The 25,194-nt window shown below is 61.8% G+C and overlaps 1 protein-coding gene across 1 annotated transcript in view; it reads right to left on the bottom strand.

Moving 5' to 3' along the window:
* COL5A1 (collagen type V alpha 1 chain) overlaps window positions 1-25,194 on the bottom strand; it is a 148,679-nt gene that overhangs the window by 71,918 nt on the left and 51,567 nt on the right. The window contains 9 exon segments of the mRNA XM_045563967.1: window positions 1,240-1,332; window positions 2,778-2,852; window positions 5,550-5,612; window positions 5,842-5,883; window positions 9,712-9,768; window positions 10,119-10,286; window positions 11,290-11,529; window positions 12,470-12,607; window positions 13,811-13,942. Coding sequence (XP_045419923.1) covers window positions 1,240-1,332; window positions 2,778-2,852; window positions 5,550-5,612; window positions 5,842-5,883; window positions 9,712-9,768; window positions 10,119-10,286; window positions 11,290-11,529; window positions 12,470-12,607; window positions 13,811-13,942 — 1,008 coding nt within the window.

Genomic DNA, 25,194 nt, shown 5'->3' with positions numbered 1-25,194 from the left:
CTGTGAGCTCCTTCCTCTCTGTCCCCACCCTCACAGCGAGGGCCGCTCTCTGCCCTTCGCCCTTGGCTGAACTGGAAACAAGCCTCCCTGTCCAGGTGGGGTCGGGGGATGCTTCCCACGGAGCCCAGGTCGCGTCTCGACAGACTTTGTTTCCCGGGAGGCACTTTGATCACACTCCAGCGACGGGGGAGGTGTTTGGGGGGTGGGAAACCCACACTGGGCTGTCACCCCATCCAGATGTGACCCCACCTGCCACCTCAGAGGCTCAACCTGCTTTCCCCAAGCAGCGCTTCTGCTCCTGCTACGTGACTCTGTTTCCCCAGCAAGACGCCATTTTATTGCAGAAGATTATTTTCCACTATGAAATCTTACAAGCCCCTCACCACTCGGCTTCGATTAAAATACCCACCGACGAGAGGCCGGCCAGACAGGCCCAAGTCAATAAATCCAGCGCAGGTAATGGGGTTTGTTACGCACTGTGTTGCATCATTCGGGCAATTTGTTCCATAGCAACAACTCGATACCTACGCCGTCCTGCAATTACCCATGCGCTCTGCTCATTAACATCTACTTCGGCCGCGCAGGAGCCACATAAATATTCCTCAAACGAGGGATATTCAGCAGCTTCCTTGCGCGCTCCACTGAAGGATCACCCGCCCACCCCACCCGCGGGGCGGCGTCTACTCCTGCCGCGGGCGATCGGCAAGGCAGCTCGCTAATTAGCCAACTTGCAACAAGGCAGCAAATGCTCCTCTGCAGACCCTACTCCTTGGGACCCCCCACGCCGAGAGCCAGGGGCTCCAGGGCCCAAGGGGGTCTCGCCCAGAGGTGCCCGGCTGTGCCCAGCCCCAGCCCAGGAGCTCGAGGCAGCCCCGGAGCACCACTCCCAGGAGCCACTGTGGTTTCCCTGTGCATCCCGGAGCCCAGCAGAGAGCCCGCGTTCAGGGCAGGGCGGCCAAGGGCGGAAGTGGGCCCGTCAGGTCAGAGGTAACGGAGGGGCCCAGAGGCCCTCACAGAGTTAGAACCTGGACCCTCAGAGAGGACAAGGAACCCTGAGAAACCTCCCCATTCCTCATGCACACAGGACACGGAGGACTGGATGGTTCCACACTCCAGACCCACAGGCAGGCATGTGGGGTCAGGGAGGCACCGGCCCTCCAACAGGCCTGAGCCAGGCCCAGGCCCGTCAGCCCACGAGCGGGGCCCTGACCCCGCAGCACCCGGGAGCCGCACACTCACCCTGGCCTGCTGGAGGATGGCTTGCGCCTGGGACTCCTGGGCTGAGACCATGGGGCCTTTGGAGCCTGCGTCACCACCACCGCCAAATCGGAACTGCAGGTGCAAGACAAGTGTCACCGGGGGGCACTGATGTTGAGCCCGGCCCGGACCCCAGGCCAAGGCCACGCCCACAGTCCTCCTGGGTGACCGCAGAGCCTTGGAGGGTCTGGTGTGGCACCCTTTGGCCCCAGACCCTATGGCAAACACTGTCTACCCCAGGGGTGTGGAAATGCCCCCAGCCCCCATCAATTTCAGCCCCAGGGACCCCTGGTGACACCCTCCCCGTGTCCAGGAAGCCCTTGCTGGTGTCCAGAGCATCTCACCCCGAGACCCCACAGCCCCCAGGTATTGCTGAGAAAAGCCAAGGGCAGAATGGAACTGGCTGCATGGAGGAGGCCTGGGAAAGACGTCCCCACCCTATGACGGGGCTCCCTGACCCTGCCCAGCCCCCGGGCGCCAGATGGGCAGTTAGCACCGGGTCCCAGAAGGCAAACCTCAATCACAAGACTGATGCACAAGACCAGCTGGTGGCCTGGGAGAGGTCCTCACCCTCCCGGCCGGCTCCCCATGAAGGAGATGGTCTCATCCCTTCAGCGGACCCCCAAGCTCAGGGGAGGTCAAGTTCAGGGAGGGCCTGAGTGGTGGGTGGGATGCCCACACAGCTTTCTTTCAGACAGAGGGACCCATTCCCTCCTGGAGCTCCACCCTCGCCAGCGCCCGGGGACAGGCGGGCACTTTGCCCACGCAGCCCATCCGCCTCGTCAGTAGGGACACCCCGAGGAGCCCAGGGGGCCGAGCCTGGGCGTTTGGTGGCTCACAGCTATCAGAGGGGAGCCTGAGGCACTCCCGCCTGTAAAATGTACCTTGGGGTACGATGGAGATGGTGCCTTTATCAGGGACCCCAAGAAAAAACATGAGAACCAAATGTCACCACCTCCCATATCTGCCCTCAAAAGGGGAGCCCCTGTGAGCTTCCCGCCTTCTCCACACGGGCCCGTCGTGAGGGCTGGGGTGCTTGGGGCTGAGGGGCAGGGAGGTGCACCAGCGGGGCGACTGCCCACCACGGGGCGCTACGTCAGGGGACGTGCTGGACCCTGGGGGCCAGGCCAGGCTGCCTGCGAGCTGCCCCCTGAGCCCCCGGGGGTCCATCTGTGAAGCAGAGGTCAGAGGGCCTCCTCCTCCACTCTGCCACGGACACAGAAAACAGGGGCCTGGGCCTCATTTGGTCACGCTGCTTAGATCGAAATCTAGAAAGTTCTGGAGTAAAACCACCGTGGCTACAAAAGATGGCAGATGACCAAAGAAGTAGCTTCCAAGGCCACACCTTGGCTGTCTCCTGCTGACAAGCATGGCTGGTTCCCCGGGAGCTGAGCGCTCAACTCTGCGTGGCAGGGAGGGAGAAAGGCCGCCCGCACCAAGAGCCCAGTTTCAGGAGCTCCCGCCCTGGCCCCCGAGTGATCCCACCCTCCCAGCCGCCCGCCCACAGGCCAGGTACTCACCGGCAGCATGAGCATGGTCCCGGGGGGGCCGGGCAGCCCGTCGGCCCCAGGAAGGCCTGGGCGTCCAGGGGGACCCTGTGGACGAGGGGAGAGGGAGGCTGGGTCAGTGAGCGGCCAGGGCAGGGCCGGGCTGTGGTGAGAACGGGGTGGGGGGGGGGGCGGAAGACGTGGCCCACCCGGGAAACACCCTGAAAGTACACAGAGGGTGCAGGACCCCACGGCAGGGAATGTTCCAGAAACCCCAGCCCAGAGAAGGGAGGGACATGGCTGTGAGCTGAGGATCAGGAAAGGCAGAGGGTGAGGAGGGACGGAGGCCTGGCTGGGTCTCGAGGAATTCGGGGAGAAGAGAGGCGGGAGGTCGCCTTGCAGGGGGGGTGGGCAGTGTCAGCCCCGTCATTCCAGGAACCCCCTCCCTGGCTTTACACCAACAGGAAACAAGAACTCGAGCCTCAAGGCCCCTTCCTTTGTGGAGCCACTTCTGCACCTTGCATTTCCCAGGCTCCCAAGTCCAGCCACTTCCTCTGGTTTTCACCGCGTGGCTGTGACGGCCCCGTGCCCGTAAGATTAGAAAGTGCTAATAAAGTTGTACCCTATTTCCGCCTATGACTCTGTCTCTCGTCAGCTTAGCAGGCCCCGGACGCTGAACCTCAGAGGGTAGAGAAAGTTTTCCCTCTATGACACGGGGACCCTGAGGTCGCCCGCGGCAAGCAGCAGGGCGGGGTGCCCACCCCACGCCCGGGGACCGCGCACAGGGCATGAGCAGATGAGCAAGATCCGCGCACGCGGAGAAGCTGGGCCGGGAGCAGGGCGGGCGTCCTGAGTGGAGGAGTGGGCAGCACTGGGCTCCTGGCAACACCCTCCCACGTGGAAGGGCCCCGGGGAGGCCAGTGGGCTGCAGGTGTCCCCAGACTCCAAGGACAGCAGGTTTGGGAGGACTTGGCTTCTCTGCCGACCCCGGCCTCCGTGCCCTTGCTCCTGGACCCTGACTTGAATTGAAGGGGAGCAGCTGGCTCAGGCAGCGGTTCCCCGAGGCACGGGCAGGGCCACCTGCCTCTGGCCCTGAGCCAGGTCCAGCCCAAAGGCAGGGACCAAGTGGAGAGGGTGCCCTCCGGCTCACACCACTGGGCTCCCAGCGCTAGGCCAGGGCCAGCACCGTGGGCATCTGATCCCCCTGTGCTATCGCCCATCCTACATCTGGGGAGAAAGCAGCAACCCCCAACGCCGTGTGGCCCACTCTCACTAGCATGTAGACTCAGCCAGACGTGTGGGTCCCTCCAACGGTGGTTCTGCAGGGGGAGACTTGGCCACCGCCCCATGTCACACAGATCTGTGGGGAGGGGTCTCCGGAGGGAACTGGGCTAGGCTGCAGCCCCGACACCAGCAGAGTTTGAGTCGTGCAAGAACAGTGGCCCTCCCTGTGGCCTGTCTGGGACGGTGGCTCCGTGGCAGAGGCAGGAGGCAGGCCAGCTCAGCACTCCAGAGCCCAGCCAAGCCCCCGACTCCTGCCATGTCCCTCGCTACAGAGCCAGACCTCCCTCCTCTGGGCGCCCAAAGCCCTGGCCCTGAGAAGCAACGTTGCGGAGAATCTTCCTGTGTGGCCCAGTCTGACCGGGACGGCTCTCAGAGGTCACCCAGACACAGAATGACAACTCCTCTCCCTACCAACCCAAATCCTACTCCTGCGAAGGTCACCCTCGGCGCTCACCTGGCCCCTCCCCAGCACGTGCCCCATGAAGGGTGACAAGCTCCCCCTCACCTCCTGCCCAGGAGGACCGGGCTCCTGTGAGAACCTAAGGTCCGGCCACGGCTTACTCTCCCCGAACCCGCCCAGTCTTCCTGGGGCTACGGGGCCTCCACCTCACCGCCCTGAGCATTGCTGCAAAGCCACCAGGCACTGACACAAGACGCCCTAGACAAGTCCCCGCACAGTTGCTTCTGAAAGCAGGGTCAGGGTCAGGGTCCCTAGCCGTGGGCACCCTGACGTCACACACCACCTCCCATGTGACCCGACCCGGCCCTCCATCCGCCCACCCAAATACCTGCACGGTCCACACCCCGCTCCGGGCCGTGGGCCAGGCCCTGGGATAACACCCACCCAGAGCCACCCACGCCTGCTCCTCTCAGCCCCGCTTGCCACTCCTGGTCCCATCCTGTCACACTCACAGTCACCAGGACAGCAGGAAACGCAACAGCAGAAAGAGAAAACACAAGAGCCCTGCCACAACGACCCGCCAGGCTGCAGTACTCAGAGCGCCCGCCAGGTGTCACACGGGAACCGCGGCGGCACAGCTTCACACACACACACACACACACACGCACACACGCACACACGCACACACGCAACACAAGGACACGTCCTCTGACCCAGGGCCAGGAGGGGTGAGTGGGGAGGGTCAAGGCCCACGGAGGTCTCCAGCAGAGGAGGGACAAGGCGGGCTCCGGACAGGGAGGCCGTGCCCGGCAAGGACAGAGACGGCCCAGGAGCTCTGCAGCTGCCACTGCTGGGACCCGGCAGGGCAGCCTTGCGGCCCACGGGGCTCGCTCTTCCCGGAACCGCCTGTCCCCAGCACGGGGCTGAATGACAGCCGACCTCTGGGGGTGTCTGAAGAGGGGGTGGTGTTAGCAGCAGCTGGGGCGGGGGCAATTTGAAGAAGGAAATTGATGTGCCCGCTGTCACCTCCACACCCAGGGACAAACTGAGCCATAGAGCAGGGAGGATGCAGGGACAGCCCCACCGCATGGCAATCTCAGGGACTCGAGTCAACCTCTTACCCTTTCTCCAGGGTCACCGACTTGGCCTACGGGACCAGTAGTTCCTGGAGGTCCAGGAAGACCCTGGAATGAAAAATAAAGTCAAGATGGAGTTAAAGATCCAGGACAGGCAAAGCCCCTCCCCACCGGGCTCAGCCAGGGTGCAGGTGGGGGCCGGGACCACTGGGCTCCAGGCGTCTGCAACAGGGACGACCCCCCTCTTCTCCATCCAAGAGATTTGAGGGGTGTCACCAACCCTGCCCCCCCAAGAGCACCTCCCACAAGTCACAGGAAAATAAAACCTGATACTCACGGCGGGGCCTTCCGGGCCAGGCGGCCCCTCGACGAGCATGCCCTGGAAGGGACGGAGAGAGGCGAGTGAGACCCTCTCCCAACACCCGGCCCCAGCTGCCTGCACAGCCTCCAGCTGGATGGCCGAGAGGCCCACAGACCCCGGCCCTGGGCAGCTCTTGGCTGTCCTGGTGGGCTCGCGGGCAGCAGAGTCTCCAACGGGGGCCGTGCCGGGGGCCACAGTGACTGTCCCCCTGGCATCCCAAGGCTGAACAAGCCCTGGCCAGTGGCCAGTGACTGAGAGGCTCCCGTGAGAGCAGCAGCAAGAGAAGCACCTGAAGATGCCACGACGGGGGAGGGACCCGACCACCAGGCTGCCTGGTCTGCCGCCCAAGGGAGGGGTGGACCCCAGGACACGGGGCCCCGGTGGATTCGGGGAGATGAGGGAAAGAGGCATCACAGGCCCCAGGCTGGATTTCTGTCCCCAGCCAGGACAACTGTCAGGCCTGGTGCTGTGGCCTCCAGCCCTCTCCTCCCCCTGGGTGGTAAATGCTTCCTCCCACGCACACAGCAGCAGCCCAGAGCATGGGGGACACCCGGCCACATCCACCTGGGTGCTCGGCTGCCCTCCCTCCCCAGCCACCCCCTCACCAGCCAAGGCCCACCTGCCTGGAGCCGCCACCTCACTCGCTCTAATCCCAAATGGGGACGAGGCCTCCTGCCCTCAGTTGCCTGAGCCCCAGGAGAGGCAATGTGGGCAGTGACGTGGGCAGTGACATGGGCAAAGCGGGAGCAGGGGCTGCAGCTCCCTGCTGGACGGAGCCCCCAGCCCAGGAGGCACTCCCTGCTCTGGGACCCCATTTCCAGCCCATATCCCAGAGCAGGGCTTTTCTCTTCACTTCTGACCTGTCAATGCCAGGGTCGGGCACCCCCTGCCCTACATGTCCTCCACATTCCACGCCCACTTCGGGGGACCTGAGGCAACGTGCTCCCGCCCGGGGAGGGGAAGGGAACCCCACCCGGCAGGATCTGCACGCTAAGAGGGCAGCGGGATGGCACCTGGGTGTCCTGGGACCACGCACGCTGGACTGGACCCCGCATGCTTCACGGCGTAGCCACATGTGGGGCAACAAACAGTGGTAGCCCTTCCCTGTTAATTCCTGTGACCCCTGGAGCGGGGTGAGAGGGCACCTGGCCCCAAGTAGGTCTCCCTGTCTTTCCTTCCTCCAGACCAAGGGGAAACCAGCGAGGCCGCACTCGGGGACTCTGCTGCAAAAGGGAGCAAGTCCTCTTGGGGAGCCTGGGCAGGTGCCATGGTTTGCAAGTGGCCCGCAAAGTTCACGCTGGGAACCCAATCCCCAGGGCAGCAGCGTGGGGAGGCAGAGCCTTTGAGAAGTGACCAGATCCTGAGGGCTCTGCCTTCCCGCACGGACTGATGCCGTGTCGCGGGAGCGGGTTTGTTGTAAAGGATGAGTTTGGCTCCCTTCTCTCTCTCCCGCCTTCTGCCGCGTCATGACGCAGCACAAGTCCTTGCCAGACACCCATGGCACGCTCGTGGGCATCCCAGCCTCCAGAGCCACGAGCCAATGAACTTCCGCTCATTGTCAACTACCCGGCTGTGGTGCTCTGCTACAGTGGCACAAAGCGACCGAGACAGCACACCGCCAGTGACGAAAGGGTGTGCCCAGCAGAGGAGTGCGGCTGCCAGCAGGCTGGGCACCACAGGCTGGGCACCAGGCTGGTGACGGACACACAGTCAGGGGGCTACAGAGCTCCCCAGCACCCCCATTCTGCCCACCAGGGCCCCCCAGTCACCGGGAAGATGTACACTGTGTTCACACAGACGTACATTCAGAGAAACACGTGTACGTATGATACATACAGAGAGTTCAGCCAAACAGCCTCCGAAACCCCAGCTCCCCTCTTCCCCTCTGACAAAGACAGCCGGGAAGGCTCAGCACCTGAGCTGGGATTAAGTGGGAAGCCACTGGCCAGGCAGGGCCCGGGGCCGCAGCTGTCTTCCCCGACACACAGGCCGTTGTTCTCGGGGAACTGGGGCAAGGCGGGCGGGGATCTCCCGAGAGAGCCGACCCCAGATGGCTCCAGCTCGGCTTGGGAAGGAAGCTGGGAACGGCCGGTGCGCGGGTTCAGCAGAGGGGATTCCTGGACCTTCCCAGGCAGAGCTGTGGCCAGCTCCACCCCCGGCCCAGCCCAGCTCCACTGCCAGCGACACGGGCCACCAGGGCAGCGGCATGAGGGGAGGGGTCTCGCCACGGTTGATAAAACTGCACTACATCCTGGCAATTTGCCAAGAGGGCGCTTAGGTGCTCTTTAAGAAAGGACACAAGGGGATGGGTATGTCACTTTGCTTGAGGTAGCAGTCACTCCATCATACATACGTACACCAAGATAAGTAAAGCAAACATCGTTAATCACATGCGATTTAGAAAAAGAAATAAAAGATTTCAGACTTTGCTGAAGTCAAAACAATGCTTAACCAAGGTCCACCCATCTGTCAAACAACACATTGAAAACAGAAAAAACTGACAGCAGAAGGTGGAGACAGAGATCAGAGGGCCCCGAGGGACGCCCACCCGCTGGCCTAAGCCCCTGGGTCTGGCCCTCCCCGCCCCTGAGGTCCGGCACAGCCGAAGCACCGGGGCTGAGAAACGGCCTCCCCGCAGCTGAGCGGATTCTTGTCCTTTTAAGGATCCTCTGGTCTCACCACCAGGGAGCGGGTGCATCCGAGCGGGAAGGGGCCCGGCTCGTGCGTGGTACGGGTGCACTGCCCGAGAGGGACGCCGTGTAGGCAGGTGCCAGGAGGACAGGGGACGAGTCTCCCAGGACTGGGCCATCTGTTCACGTGCGGCTAAGACTCTGAGGACATCTGGCAATGCTCCGGGCTGAGAAATTCCAACTATGTACGTGATCTCTCCAGGGGACCAGCCAAAGGCCCAGGGACACTCTGAGCAGGCGGGGGCTGGGAAAGAGTGACTGTCAGCCGGGGGAGGGGATCTTTCCTCAACGCATCCAGATGGCCCCGTTTTCCCCCCAGCGAAGGTGAGATGGGATTTTGGAGCTGCGGCATTTGCGCTGGACCACGTCCGCTGCCTCAGCCCGCGCCTCCGGCCCCCTGCCACTGCCCTGCCCAACGGATCACAGCGCATCTCGCCTGTGGGGTGTCAAGCCCCTGACCTCAGCACCTCTGAGACCCCAGGGTGGACCCTAGGGCCCCCTCAGGGACAAGGATGTCCCAGCACAGGGAGGGACCCCCACCAAACCCACCGACCCAGGAGGGGCATCGGGAACATCCTGTCACAGTCCCACATTGTGAGACACCAAGTCACCCACGACCCCATGGCCTAACACAGCGGGTTTCACTCAACGGGGTTCTCGGCACAGGGCTGTTTTGTGTAAGTCCCTTGGCAAACAGCCCTCCAGGTTTCAAGTTTCAGCAAACCTATTCCAAGTGGTTGCATAAAGGCGTGGACAGGCGGAGCCATGGCTGACCACTCCCGCCCCACGGCCTCAGCAGACTCACAGCGAACCCCCGCCCGCCACCCACCGCCCTCTGCCCACTGCCTGCCGCCTCCTAAAACATTCCGAGTCCTTTGTATCTCAGGTAAGACTGACATCACGAGGCCCCCAGACTTACGTCCAGGGCAGAGTCTTGATCAGTGCATACCCACCCCCTCCCTCAAGGCCTAGAACATTCTTCCACCTGGGGCTCTTCACGAGTCTCGGTGACAAGCAGGGTGGGCAGCCCGTGAGGTCAGGTGGCTCCTGGCACTGACCAATGCGCAGAGGCGCAGAGCACCCAGGGGCCTGGTCGCAGCCCCCATGCCCCCCAGCCGCAGACGCCCGTCCAGGAGGGGCAGGAAAACGTCCTCACCGGCTCGATGATGGCTGGTTCTCCCTTTTGGCCTTTCTCGCCGCGAGGTCCTCCGATCTGGGGATGGTAAGATACGGACAGAGAGAGAATGAGAGAGAGGGAGGAAGGAAGTCCACGTGACGCAAACCCTCGGGCTCGGCAAAGCCACTGCGCCTCACAGCCGGGACTCTTCCCCAGGCCCAGAAGGGCCAGCGCGAGCCAGACGGCGAGTGAGTCCCCGAGGCCACACACAGATGGGGACGAACGGCTGCTACAGGGGCCGTTTGCCGGTGCAGACTGGGCCCCCGCCACACTCTTCCCCGTCACAGCCTGAGCGCTGAGGTCTCGTCACAAGGACGGCTGAGGGACGGCGCACACACCCCTGCACCCGCCGAGCCCCGCCCTGGGCGGTGCCCGTGCCCCCTCACCCCTTCGTAGATGGTGTCCTGGTTCGCCGGCATCCCAGGCCCGATCTCCGAGGGGGAGATGGTGGGGTCGTAGTACGGGTCGTAGTAGTTCTCGTCGAGGTTCCGGATGGTTTCTTCGGTGAACTCTCCCTCCAAGTCGTCCCTTCCTTCCCCGGGAGATGGAGCTGGCTGCAGGGGACAGGAGGGAGCAGCAGCGTCACCCGGGAGAGGGTGGCCTCTGACAGGCACCGTGCCCACACCACGGACACCAGGTGAGCTGGACAGAGACCACGCCCTCCTCGGGCTCCAGGTCCAATGCCCTCAGGACTTCAAGGCCACACAACTGGAGTCTGGAGTCCCGCCTGTGGGACCAAGGTCCTGGGGCCCCTACTTCCTCCCACAATGGGGAAAATCAACCCAAACCTGCCAAGGCGCCGCGGCACCACACGCCAGCTGCACCACACACCCATGGCCTCCGGGTCTCGAGATAACACGTCCCTGACCCCACGACCACAGACGCAGGGGTTTGGACCCCTTGGAACCGGGCGTCCTGGCTGGCACTGAAGAACCCAGCATCACATGGGCGCGATCTCTGAGCACCTGTTACGCGCTGTGCTGTCGGAGATCCCTCCCCAGTCCAAAGACCCCACCAGCCGTGGAGGCGGCAGTGCCAGTGCCATGTTGTAAGTGAGCACCCAAGACCCAGAGAGGAGAGGTCACTCTCCAAGGTCACGGGCAGGATTTCGAGCCAGGCTTCCTGATGGGAGGCCCAGTAACCAACAATGCCTGGCCTCACGGTCACAGCTGTCCGCCCAGATCCTGGCTCACAGGCCTGTCCGGCCAGACCACTTCCCGGCCACAGGCGGGGACTCTATGTCCAAGCAGGTCCCTCCCTGTCAGTCTTCACCCAAACCCAGGGAGACCTGCGGGCTCGGGGCAGTTCACAGGTGAGAGCACTGAGTAACTCAGCGCATCGGAGATTCCGAATTTGCTGGGCAACGGCATCCCCTGGGGAGCACTGAAATAGCCCCGCTGCAAAGAGCCAACGGCCACAGCTGGCGGGTGTGGGGACACAGGGGCCACCCACGGACACCCCAGGTGGAACGGAGAAAGGAGGCAGCTCAGGGTCCTGACCCAGCCCTGGCCCTTCTGCCCTCCCCTGGACCAAGCTGACCAGAAAGAAAGCAATTACGTTGGAGGCGTTGGTGGTGTCAACAGTGCTGGTGGGAATCTCGGCGCCTGCGCTGGGGTCGGTGGGCTGGTCGGGGTTCTCCATGCCCTCGCCGTAGTTGAGGTCGTCGAAAGGGGAGGCCGTGTAGTAGTCCTCGCTGGGCACGTAGTCGTAGTCCACTATGCCAGGGTCCTCTTCCTCCCCAGCCCTTTCGCTGGTCTCGAGTGTAGGGGCGGCGTCCGTAGGGGGCAGGGTCAGCTCCTGGGCACCAAGGGCAGGGACACGGAGTCAGGGCCAAGGTGGGGTAGTGGCCACGTGCAAGCACCTCTGAGCATGACAGTAGGTGGCAAAGCCAGGTCTGTGCGACCTGTGGACCCACGGACAAGGCAGCCTCCATCCACCCAGGTGAGCCAAAGGGGGACGGCCCAGCCGCCAGCCCAGTCACTGAGAGCTGGGAATGGCTTGAGGCCATTCAGTTCCACATGGGAAAAGGGTGAATCATATCTCGAAATTTAAAGAAGCAAAGTAGCAGAACATTCCAGGCTCTTCCAGCAATATGGGACAACCAGGTCATCTTTCCCCAAAAGGACACACTGGCAGACACTCACAGCCACTCACACACGCCCTGCCCGCCGCTCACACACGCCCTGCCCTCCGATCACGGACGGTGTGCCGAGGACGTCACGGCCACCCTCCCCACAGTGCCCACCGTCACGCTCGCTGCCCCAGCCGGGCACTGCTGGGCACGTCCCTCGGGGGGTCTCAGCACCGCTCACACTCGCTCCAAAGCCTCCCGTGCTTCCGAGCCAAAGTGACGGCAGCACAGAGAGGGGAGGCCCCTTAGACCGACCCTCAGACCACACTGTGACCCGCCGGGGGGGCCCTGAGCTCGCCTCTCGCACCACAGCTGCACCACAGCTGAGGAACCCGAGACCCAAACTCGTCCTGGGGCCTCCTCAAGCCAGGTGGACACAGGATGGGGACCAAGGGCCAGTGCCCGGCTGCAGTGGGAACCACGTTCCGGCACACCTCCCATCTCAGGATGTCCGGCACGGAGGAAAGCCCAACGCCGCCTGTGAGTGCAAAGCTCAGGCAGCCTGGGGCGGCCACTCCACCTCCAGCCTCCCCCCAGCAGCCTCCCGCCTCTTCCGGCCTCACCCTCCCTGCGCCACGCCCAGCCCAGCACCCATGCAGTCCAGACCTCGGGGATCTCGGTGGTTTCTCTCGCAGCTTCCACGGGCTTCTTGGTGGGGGTGGGCTCCTTCCCCAGGTCGTCCGGGTCCTCGTAGTAGGGATACTCATAGTAATAGGTCTCACCCTCGCCGTCCCCTTCTGGGTACTGAAAGTGAATTGTGGCCACGTGAAGCAGGAGCGCAGCCTGCCTGGCCTCTCTACCCACCTCCCCGGCTGGGATGAGCGACACCGAGTCCGGCCGGGGGTCCCAGATGGGGTCCTTCCCTCCCAGCCCCTGGGAAGCTGAGCCAGCTCTGCCAGAAGCCCAAGAGATGAAAAGTCCCCTTGAGCAGAAGTCAGAGGAAGTTGAACCCTAATGGTGGAGACTTCTCACCCTCTGGCCAGAGGAGCCCAGGGCCAGGACACAAGACTGAACAGCGGCTTCACCTGGCCTTGCAGCTGCCACTGAGCTCCCGGCCCACAGCCCCAAGCTACAAAGCCCAGGGACCACGGGAAGGCCCTCACTGGGACCGAGGAGAGGGTCATGCCTGCAGAGCCAGGAGGGGCCGGGAGGCCTGGGCTGCAGGAACTCAGCTGGCAACTCCATCTAGCCCCATTCTTAGGGTTTGTAAGACGCGGCCTGGGCCATAGGATCCCAACCTTCACGAAAGCCACCTGTCCTCCTCTTCTGACTGGAGGTGAGAAGGAAGCCCGAGGAGAATACACAGAAGGATTTTATATCACTTAGCAAAAGTGAGAGTCAAACTTGACCGGGGGTAGGAGAGGATTTTCACGTACAGGCGGCAGAACCGCCAGTGCAGCAGACTGGGTGCCGCTGGAGTGTGGGGCCGGCGGGTAAGGAAGGCCACCCTGCGGCCACAGTGGGCCCCAGTCAGAGGGACAGAGTGTCAGGGACATCACTGCCACTCTGGGGTCAGAGGACCAGCCATTCTACGGTGGACACTTGCAAGCCATGTCCTCCTTGGCGAGCTGCAGACGGCCCCCAGCAGATGGAGTCCACGGGGCACCTGCAGCAGCCCTGCACACAAACACCCCCTCGGGGACATGAGCCAGAAGGTGAGAGACACCTGGCCTGACTCATCTAGGAACACGTTTGAAAGGGTAAAGGAGAGGGTCACTGACGACAGCCTCTGTGACTCATCACCGAGGGAAGCCCTGTGCAGTAAAGTGAGTCAGACATTCCACAGTTCACCCCCAGGCCCACTCGTACTCTCACCCAGCAGGTTTATCTAAATGCAGGGTCCCATGGCTCCTGCGTCCCTCCACAATTACCCTGCCTGCTGGACCCCACCCCCTCCCAGGGGCTCTGCCCACGGCCCCGCCATGAACCCAGCCGGAGCTGACTCACATATTCATCTGGATTGGGGTCTTGCGACTGTGGGGTGTCAGGAACCGCGGTGTCACAGTCGGGGCTGTAGTGCTCGCAGTAATCGTAAGCTGCCCGGTGGTCCGAGACAAAGAGCAGCTGCTGGATGTCACCCTGGAAAAGGACAGAAGCTCATGAACAAGCAGCACATAGGACACTCACATGGGGACTGGGAGACCCAGCCTTGAAACAAGAGAGAAGCCCAGGCCAAACCTCAAGGGGAGTTTGTCCTCAGAGCCAGACTCCCTGGAAGCTGCAGCCCACAAAAGCTGCTCAAGCTAGGCTGGTCCATCCATCCATCCACCCATCCGTCTATCCATTCTTCCATCTATCCATACATCTATCCCTCCACTCATCCATCCACTTGTCCATCTATCCATCCACTCATCCGTCCACCCATCCATCCACTTATCCATCTGCTCATCCATCCATTCACTCATCCATCCATCCACCCAACCACCCAACCATCTATCCACTCATTCATCCATCTATCCATCCACCCACTCATTCATCCATCCGTCTACTCTTTCATCCATCCATCCACCCATCCATCAACTCATTTATCCATCCATCCACTCTTCCATCCATCCATCTATCGACCCACTCATTCATCCATACATCTACTCTTTCATCCATCCATCCATCCACCCACTCATTCATCCATCCATCCATCCATCCACCCACTCATTCATCCATCTATCCATCCACTCATCCATCCACTTGTCCATCTATCCATCCACTCATTCATCTGCACATCCATCCATTCAGTCATCCATCCAACCATCCATCCATCCATCCATCTATTCTTCCATCCATTCACTCGACAGCCATTACTGTGCAGCTACTTAGCTCCAGCCACTGCATCACACACCAGAGATGCAGCTATGACCCAGACCCCATGCTTTATGGTGCCCACATTCTCCCTAGGGCACCACAGACTTGTCTGTGCCCTATTGGTAGATCACATCTGCCAGACCCCATAGCCACCAGGCTTCCTTTGATGCTCCCATGGGTCCCACAGCCTCTTTCTAGCCAGCAGCTCCTGAAGGGCAGAGCCTCGAGTGGAGTCAGACAATGCAGTGCCCTGGGCCCAACCCAAAGGAGCTGGTGACCACTCTGCACATGTCAGAACCACAGGCCCCAGCAAGGAAGCTGTGCCCACCCTGGCTTTCGTTTGGTGAAGCATGTGAGCCCCTTCTCTGCTGGTCTCTGGGCTGTACCCAGAAGGCAGAGGGAGGCACATGAAGAGACCAGATGTGGCCTCCCATCTGTAGGACCATGGCGGTGCTGCACAGATCTGTCATCTGAAATCACTAAGTGTGGTCCACAGGTGGCCCCCGGGGGCTGTGAGGCAGGGTGCCAGTGGTATGCGCCACCCTGGGGACAGGATTCACTGCCCTCCTGGGCTTCCCAAAGGCTCTGTGGGAAACTGGTCCAGAGATGGGCTGAGGTGGGGGTGGCTCACTGTTAGAACTGGGGGACAGCCTCACTGCAGAAAAGCCAGGCCCCACCTGTCCCTGAGGCTGGTCCCAAATGCTTGGGCCCCCACCTGGGTTTAGAAACCTCGAATGATTTGTGAGGAGCTCGGACCTCAGAACTGCCCCAAGCAGACCCGACTCCGTCCAGATGGCCCTGCAGAGTGGGAGCCCCCTCCTGCCCTGACTCCAGCCCATGTCCACATCCAGATCTGCCTCTGGATGGCATGCAGATGGACAGTCCTTCCTCAGGACACTGTGCCGCAGCCAAGCCACAGCCTCCTGCCACCTCCCCTGGCCTCGCCCTCTCTGGAAGGTGGAGGCAACGGGGCTGTTGCTTTCTCAGGTCTGCCACTGCCCGGTGGAGACAGGTGCCCATTCACTAACAGGACCTGCCAGGGAAACCTCTGTCACCTCCCTTTGACAGATGGGGAGATGCAGCTCAGACAGGAGAGGTCACTGGCCCCAAACACAGGGCCACAAATGTGGTGGCTGGGACCTGGGGTCCTTGAGCCCAGTGCAGCCCCTGACCCCCAACTAGCCGCCCCCACCTGCTCTGTCCTGCACCTCTGCGGGCTGACGGAGCAGCCCAGGCAGAGGTGGATGCCCCCTGGCCAGCGTCGGAGACCCGAGGCCTGGGAGCTCCCCTGGCTGCCACGTACCTGCTGCCTCATCTGAACCTTCAGGGAACTGCGAGCCCTAACATCACCTGGCACCACACACAGCATTGCCGAGCCCTCGAACCCGGGCCCACCCCCTGCAGGATGAGGCAGGACAGTGGTAAGAGGGGCATTGGTGGGGCGCACGCTCGCCCTGGCCCTGGGCTGGGGCATCTCCCAGCCTGGTGGTGGGGAGGGGTCCTTTCCTGCCACAGACTTCAGCTCCAGGGCTGTAGCCCACCAGGGACAGGTGTGGCGGGGTGGGGCATGGGGAGTGACCCCAGACAGCTGCCTGCCACCACCCTGCCCGGGACCCCATCACAGCATCTCCAGGGGAAAACAGGAGAGGAACCAACGCCCAAACTAGACGCTTCACTCTACACGTCACACCACTGCTCCCCACCTCCCGAGGCCAGCAGGGCTGCCCACTTGCCTGCCTCTCTCTCCCCACCCCTCCGTCCCCACCCCTCTCTCCCTCCCCGCTCCCCTCCCTCCCTCCCTCCCTCCCGTGGACAGCAGAGGCTCTCGGCCCATGCTGTAAACTCCCCAGCAGACGAGAACCATATGACAGGAACAGTGAATCAAAACCACACATTTTTATTAAGCAACACGACTTCTGGTTCAGATTTCATCCAATTCAAACATAATATTTTTTCCTTTCAACTGGCAACTCGACATCTGAATCTATAACCTCCAAATGCACTTCACGGCAGCAGAAGCCTCGGGGCCTCGGGGGGCAGCCGTGGCCCTGGCACCTGCTACCCCCTCAATCTAGCAGCCACAGGCCTGCCTCCTGCAGACTGCAGGCTCCTCGGGCCGCGGACATGTCCCGCACACTCTCGCACCCGCGTGCCCAGCAGAGCGGCCACAGCTTGAGGGCCCTGCCTCGGGTGGCCTGCGCTGGCAGCAGTGGGCACACGCCGCCCACGCACACCTTGCGATGACCAAGTCCCAAGGCTGGGTAGCAAACACCCACGAGCAGGCAGGAAGCTGGACGTGCCCCGGTGCCCAGCCCAGCTCCCTGGCCTGCTGCCACCTGCCCACACCATGCAGAGCGGGCACACAGTCCAGGTGGGGCGCGAAGCCCTCCCCCCCCCAGGCACCGCCCCCACCACCTCCCCAGCTCACCAAATCCTCGAGTGGATTTTCACTCCGGAAAACGTGCCGGTTTGTCCGGTGGGAATGTCCACCAAAGGGCAGGGGTCTAAGGGGAGGGAAACTGCTGCAAACCCACCTGCGGGACTCTCTGAGACCACCTGCCTCTGCCCCGGGCCACCAGTCACTGTACTGTGCAGACCCAGGTGCCTGCCTCCCTCAGGGGCTGCACTTGGTCAACCGTTTTGAGCAAGATGACGTCACAATGGATCCAAAAGCACTGAGGGGGGCCAGAGGGGACAGAGGCGGCAGCCCTAATGGGCCAGGGGCACAGGGCAGCCCTGGGTGGGGCGCCACAGGGCAGCTCCCTGAAGTGCTCCTAAGTCCCTGAAACCCGTGTCGTCACTGATCCGGTAAATGCTGTGATGGATGCAGGGTGGAGAGAAGTCCCGGCCTCCTGCCCCATTCTCTGTCACACATGTGTCCTGACACCGCAAACCCTGGGTACCCCGAGAAACTCACTGTCACGGGTCTGGAGACCTGGGATTCAGGAGCCAGGAAAGCTCCAGGGATTTCAGGGTGTGGCCAGAACTGGACCCACCGCTTGAGAGCAAGAACACCTTCCTGTGTGCCCAGCGGACCTCAGGAATTCCTTCTGGAACACTGAACTAGAGGCTCCTCTCTGGACGCAAGTGAGGGGCGTGTGGAGACCGCCCGGCCCGGCTGTCCGCCAGCCAGGCAGCCCCACTCAGATGGGGACCCTCGGCCTCGCTCCCGCCCCACCCTGCTGCGTGGACCAGACGACGCTGCCGGAAGCTCAGAAAAGCCCTCGGCAGGGCTCTGCCTCCCACTGGACTCCTCCTCGCTGTGATCAGATACAACCTCAGAATCCTTCTCAACCTAGGGCTTTTGGCAGCCACTACTGAATGCCTTGGAGATGGAGCACCACCCCGGACACCCCAATCTGACATATACCACCTTTCAGGTACAAAACTGATGATCGAAACTCCATGGTTGTATTTTGAGAGCATTCCCATGGTGCCTCGTGTGATACAAAGCTCCAAACTACAGACTGAGACTCACTTACTAAGCCCCCTCCCTTGGCGAAGCCTTTCACAGCCCTTGCTGGCGGTGGCCCCTGCTTGGGCTTGGTGTGTCTGTGTTTTAGGGCGACAGGGACAGGCAGCTGGATTCTGGGGCTGGCTCACGACGCTTGGCTACGGCCACAGAGACCATACAGAGATGCCTCGGGCTGCAGCTGCACGGGACCCAACACGGGGCCTGCACGAGGCCGCCTGCAGGCCAGGATCACCCGGCCCTTCCCCTGCCGAGTGGGTGGGCCCTGACCCCAGGAGCCTGCAGAAAGGCCAGCTGCTCCCCTCACCCCCCGGCACCCAACAGTCCCCGGAACCAGCCTGACGCCCAGCCCAGCAGTGCCTGTGGCTCCCGTCTGATGTCACGTCCAACTGCTGGGTGCTACTGCACACATACCCCGTCCCTGGCCGGGATGACAGACGTGACCCCCAACCTTCCCCAGAACCGCCCCTTCCTCCCCTTCCTCCCTTTCCTGGCTCCTTTCTCCCATCTGTCCTCCTGCAAACAATCACAGCCACTCCCCCCTGTGCTGGCCCCCTGCCCTGGACAGGAGTGTGGTGTGATGAGCCGCCCACCCCAGCCCCCCGAGCCGTGAGGTGAGGCCGTGAGGTGCTGTTTCTCACTCTCTGCTGTCCAACGCTTTCTCACAGAGTCTTCCAGCCCCCTGCAGGGCCAGACAGCCCCCAAACACAGGTAGGGCAGCCAAGCAACCCCACAGCCCACCTGCAGGCCGGCAGCAGGACCTGGGGTTGCCTGGTGTGTGTGTGACCCTGTGTGTGTGCCTGCATGTGTGTATGTGTGTGTGGCATGTGAGCCCGTGTGTACATATGTGCACGCCTATGTGTGGTGTGGTATTTGTGCAGGTGCATGTGTACATGTGTACGTGTATGTGTATGTGTGTACATGCATTTGTGCACCACGGTGTCTGTGTATGTGTGCACATGTGTGTATACATGCATGTGTCTGGTGTGTGTTGTGTGTATGTGCACACAGAGCAGGCTGCTGACTGCAGAGGGCACTGGCAGGGGCACCGAGGTGCCCAGGACTCAGTCCCCTCTTGCAGGGCACACGCACAGTTACTATCCTAGAGCTACATGGTACGAGTCCAGGCCATGGCGCCAAGTCACACATCCTGCACATGGGACGACCTTGGGTCCCCACTCCGCACACCCGGTCCCATCATCCATGTGGCCCTAGGAGCAGGGGCAGGCACCCGCCCAGTTCTCCAGGTGAAGGCAGGCCGCCCCTATTCCCGGGCTGAGACCTGCCACCTGCACAGCTGGCCCTGTGGCTGCCAAAGTCGCTGCCCAGAGTAGCAGCTGGCGGGCGTTTTAATGCCATCCCTGGCTCTGAAAACTGACCACCGCGAGCTTTCCCCTTTTACATGCCTGCTTTCTACCCCCTGCCAGGTAAATAAATCTCTGCCAAGTGCCTGGAAGTTTCCTCCACTGTGCCCAGGGTCATTACGGCCATTCTGCTCCGCTGTGCAGCCTCTGTGCCCTCAGCGACATCAGTGGCCGGTGTTTCTGCACCAGACAGGCCAGGCAGCCTCGGAAACCATCGCACTCGACCACAGTGGGGGTGTGTTGTCCTTGGCTCTGGCAGGGCCGGGAGCATTCTGCTGAGAGAATCAGTTCTGCCTGTTCCGATAATGAGATTGAATCCACACTGTGTTTCTGTTATGAGCCGAGGAAATTGCAAAGTTTTCACTGCAGTGCTTTGCCACCCCGGGGGCTGTGGAGCCGGAAACGTGAGCTCACCAATTAGAGAGGCTCTGCCGCCAGGGCCTCCCAGGCCACGCTGCGTCTCGTGGCCTCTCCCTGCAATCGCACGCCCACCTCTGATCTCCTCCCTCGCACCCGCTAATTCTGCATCCCCCTTCAACCCAATCCCCTGTCCCTGGGGAGAGCCAGCCCCCGCCAGGACGGCCTGGCACCCGGGCCCCCTCCCTGTCCAACCCAAACAGGCTCCGCAGGGATCCCAGCTGAGCACTTTGCCTGCCCTGCGGATTTTATCATCTAATTTTAGCCAGAGCACTTCACGTTCGTAAACGGAGAGACACAAACCATTTGAGAAGACAAACCCTTCTTGTTCGAGGCTGCGGGTGAGCTGGTCGGCAAGTGTGTTGTCCGTGGAGCAGAACCAAGAGGAAAGCGCCGAGTGCCCGGCTGCCCGCCGGCCCTGGCCACGTGTCTCCCCGGCGCCCACTTCCCTGGCCTGGGGAGAGGGCCAGGCCTTCCAGCCCCCTGCAAAGTGCAGCCCAGCCTCAGTGAGTGTGCTGACTGCAGCCTAGAGAGGGTCTGGGGGTCCCCAGCTGTGTCACGGGATGGAGGGAGGTGGACCCTGGCACACCTGGTTCACAGCCCAACCGTGCCCCTGGCCAGCTCGGCGGTCTCGGGTGCGTTCACACACTCTCCTCGTCTGACAGTGGGGACGGACACGACACCCGCCCCACAGCTGCTGGGGAGGGGGTGGCATCCAGCCCTGGGCCTCTGCAAACAGGGCTGGGGTGTGGCTGCGTTTCCCCATGGTAACAAGTGACCGACGCAGCCCCCCGTGGACAGGGCACCCTCCCTTGCGGGGCTTCCCTCCGGCCCAGGGCCTGCTGGACTCTAAGACAGACACGGTGAGGGCAGACTGGCTGGGTGCCACGGGGCCCTCCCACCAGCCACTTCCCTGATGTCCTCAGGGCTTCGCATGTGAGAGGCCACCAGATTGTCCCATTCCAGCTCTCATGGGCCTTAAAAAGTCACATTTACAACGTTGCTTTGATGTTTTTCCTTCATAAATCACACAAAATTGAAAAACAAAGTGCCCCAAGCCAGAGGAGGTCTAAATAATCTTTTCCATGATCCTCAGAGCCCCCATGGAGTCTGAGAATCAGTTTGACACTATTAACATGAGTGTTACAGAAATATTTTCACGCGCTTGCCAACTACGTCCTACATGTCCCCCTCATGCACGTGTGTGTGCCCAGCCCCTCCAGTCCCAGTCTGAGGCTCACCTGCAGCCACCAGCCCGGGATGTCTAGGGCTGGGGCTACTCACAACTGCACTGGGTGGCAGGCTGCAAAATGCCACCCATGTGTCTCCACCGCAGGGCGGGCGGCACAGACGCGGGGCAGGGTGGCTGATGCAGACTCTGAAGCTGGCCGCAGCGACGACAGGGTCGGCTGAGCTGACTGAGAGCGGGAGGCTCCATCTCCAGACTGAGGGACAGGTGGACAGCCCCCTCCTCAAAGGCTCACCGTCACCTAAAGGGCATGGGCCTCACGGACAAAGGTCCACGCCTGTCACCGGGCAGTGCATGAGCGCGCTGTTCCATCCCTTTCTGCACCCAGACTCTCAGAGCAGCAACCCTGCAGAAACGGTGCTCCCCGAACACGGGGCATCGCTGAGCACAGGGACACGCACCCCCAAGCCCTGTGGGAGGGAGCCAGGCCACCCTGGGCACCGCTGCTCAGGGGAAGCTGGCACAGGGATGCGGTGTTAACCACAGGTGGCCAGAGCACTCACCCCTCCCTTGTCATCGTGAGGACCTAAGCACAGAACTGATGGCTCCAGGTCCCCTTTGCAGGTAAGACGGTAACGAGATCCACCTCACGGGAGGGTCCTGAGGACCGGATGGGGTCGCACCTGCAGAACACTGCCCAGGCCAACCCACATCCCCCAGCACAACCACGGCCACGGCCACACTGCCACCGTCCCTGCCGTCCCCTCCACCACTGTCACCTCCATCACCTCCACCACAATGACATCACACCACAATGGCATCACACCATTCCTATCATCACTATCACCACCACGATCAACACTATCCCCCTCCCATTGCTATCACCATCATCATCACCATCACATTCACCACCATCACCATCAGCAGCACACCCACCATAGCAAATGTCACTGTCACCTTCACCACCATCACCACCATCACCATCATCACCACCATCACCACCATCATCACCACCACACCCACCACCACCTTCACCACCATCTCCACCATTATCATCACCACCATCATCACCATCGTCACATTCACCACCGTCACCATCAGCAGCGTGCCCACCACAGTGAATGTCACCATCACCTTTACCACCATCTCCACCATCATCATCACCAAAATCACCACCACCATCATCACCATCTCCACCATCACCACTACCATCATCACCACCATCTCCACCACCATCATCACCATCATCACCATCACCACCATCATCACCACCACCTCCACCATCACCATCACCACCATCACGACCACCATCATCATCACCATCATCATCACCACCACCACCACCATCACCACCACCATCATCACCATCACCATCACCACCACCATCACCACCGCCATCATCACCACCACCACCATCACCGCCACCATCACCACCATCACCATCACCATCACCATCACCACCACCACCATCACCACCACCATCATCACCACCACCACCATCACCACCACCATCATCACCACCACCACCATCACCACCACCATCACCACCACCATCATCACCACCACCACCATCACCACCACCATCACCACCACCATCACCACCACCATCACCACCACCATCATCACCACCACCACCATCACCACCACCATCACCACCACCATCATCACCACCACCACCATCACCACCACCATCACCACCACCATCACCACCACCATCATCACCATCACCATCACCACCACCATCATCACCATCACCATTATCACCACCACACCCACCACCACCTTCACCACCATCTCTACCACCATCATCACCACCATCATCGCCATCGTCATCCTCACTACCACACCCATCACCATCACCATCATCTTCACCACCACACACGGGGCCACATGTGCTACAGGCCCACACCCAGTCCCATGAATAGGGTGTCACCCACCTGGCCCCTGGGCTATCTGCTCTAGGTCTCCCCAAAGTGAGGGAAAGGCGGGGCACACAGACCCCGAGCTGTCCAAGGTCATGGCAGCTGTTTCTCTCAAGGCACCAAAGGGCAGAGGCACATGGCCATGGCAGGGCCATGCCCGCTCTGGGAGCTCTTCTCCCTGCCCCCCCAGAAGGGTCCCCTCCCGCCCCTGCAACTGCACCCAACAAACATGGCAGCAGCAGCAAGACAGGGGTGATGATGAAGATGATGATAAGAATTATAACTACAATAATAATAAACACCGACCCCCCAGGTGTGGTCAGAGCTGACAGCTCGCGGCACAGCACCTGTGATCTCCCTGAAGGGTGCCAGGCTGGCAGCGCTGGCGCAAGGTGCGTGCCCTGCAGGAAGGGCTTCCCAGGCTTCCCCTCCTTTCATCCAGACCACAGGCCTCACATCCCCGTCTTCTAGATGAGGAAGCTGAGCTCAGGCTGCCCAAGGCCATAGGAACGGCAAGGGGAGGGCCAGGGCTCGACTGCAGCGCCCCCCAGCGCCCCCCAGCCACCATGCTGAGGAGGAAGCCCCACTCTCGCGGCAGGACCGCCGGCCCATCAGCCAGCAGTGGCAGCTCCCAGGCTCAGGCTGGCAGCTGCCTCGGCCACGTGCCCCCCGGGAAGGCACTGGCCTCCACCCCCCGCCCACACGACACTGCCCGCTCCAGATGCCCTCCTTCCTGTGACTTTCCAGCGCTGCAGGTCCCTTCCCAGAGCCCCATGATGCCTGTCCCCTCGGGACCCGCCGATCAGAACGTCCACTGCAAGCCTGGCATGACCCGCGGACGGGGCCAGCTGGGAGCTTGGCCTGCTGCTTACGGTTTCCACAGGACAAACTCAGAACCCCTCGGGCCAGGCAGCAGGAAGGGCCGGGTCCCACAGCCAGCCTGACTCTGTGGGGTCTCCCGGGACCCCTCCTCGCTGGGTCCCCTGGGTGAGGAAGCTTCTGCGGCTGCTTGCCAGCAACTTCCCTCAACACGGATCATTCAGCTTGGTGGCTGGCACCAGCCCAGCCGGCGCCCAGCCACCGTGTGAGGCAGCGGGCCAGGCCCACGCGTGCCCCCCTGGCCTGGCCTTCCTGGACCAGAACCAGAGATGAAATGCACCTCCCTGTTCTACCTGCAGTGGCCTCAGGGGGCCAGTTGGTCGCCCATCCACGCCAGGAGCTGCACCCAGGGCTGCCCTGACCACCCCTCCAGCCGGGAAGAGCGACCCTGTCACCTCCCCAGCACAACTCAGCAGCCCACGCAAAGGCCTGGGTTGGAAACCAGCCAGCCACACCCAGAGACCAACTTCTAAGCCCCCTGCTCTGTGAGAACGCAGAGCATCCTTGTCCAGGCTGGTCTGGGGAAGGGGCTGAGTGGAGGCCCCGAAAAGATGCACCCCAGTCTTACCGAACCCCCAGAACCTGTATTCATGGGAGACCTCATCTGGAAATAAGGATCTCTGCAGATAGAATTAAATTAATGATCTCGAAATGAGAACATCCTAGATTAGGGTGGGCCCTAAACCCAAGGACAAGTGGCCTTACAGGAGACACAGGGAGGAGACACTGGGAGGAGAGGAGAGGCTGAGTGACAATGGAGGCAGGGGGTGGGGTGATGTGGCCACAAGCCAAGGAACACCTGGGCCACCAGGAGCCAGAAGAGGCAGGAAGGATCCTCCCGAGGGAGTGTGGCCCTGCCACACCTGGATCTTGGAATTGTGGCCTCCAGAACTGGGAGAAACTAAATCTCTGTTGTTTTCCACCAAGCCATGATCATGTGTTGTAGCAGTGACTAGACGTGAGCCCCTGAGCCTATGTCCTCCCACGCTGTGCCTCCAAGTCCAGCCCGGGGGAGCCCTCAGCAAGCAGGGGAGTGACGGGGGCTTCTAGAAGGATCTGGAGGCTCAGAGGGCCCAGCCTGGATTCTAGAGTGGGGACACGGACCTGGGCCTCTGACGCCTTCACCAGCCGCAGGAAGGCGGTTCCCCTGCACAGGGGAGTCCCGGACCGCCCAGTGGGTAAGAAAGTGCCCCCTCAGCAAACGCCCCATTCCCGCCCTGCAGAGCGAAATTCCAGGAAAGAACGTGTCAGTGGAAAAGCCAGGCTCCTGGAAAAAGAGAATCAGGGAT

This window comes from Lemur catta, chromosome 10, assembly GCF_020740605.2.
Source record: "Lemur catta isolate mLemCat1 chromosome 10, mLemCat1.pri, whole genome shotgun sequence".
NCBI lineage: Eukaryota > Metazoa > Chordata > Mammalia > Primates > Lemuridae > Lemur > Lemur catta.
This window is presented reverse-complemented; position numbering and strand designations above follow the sequence as displayed.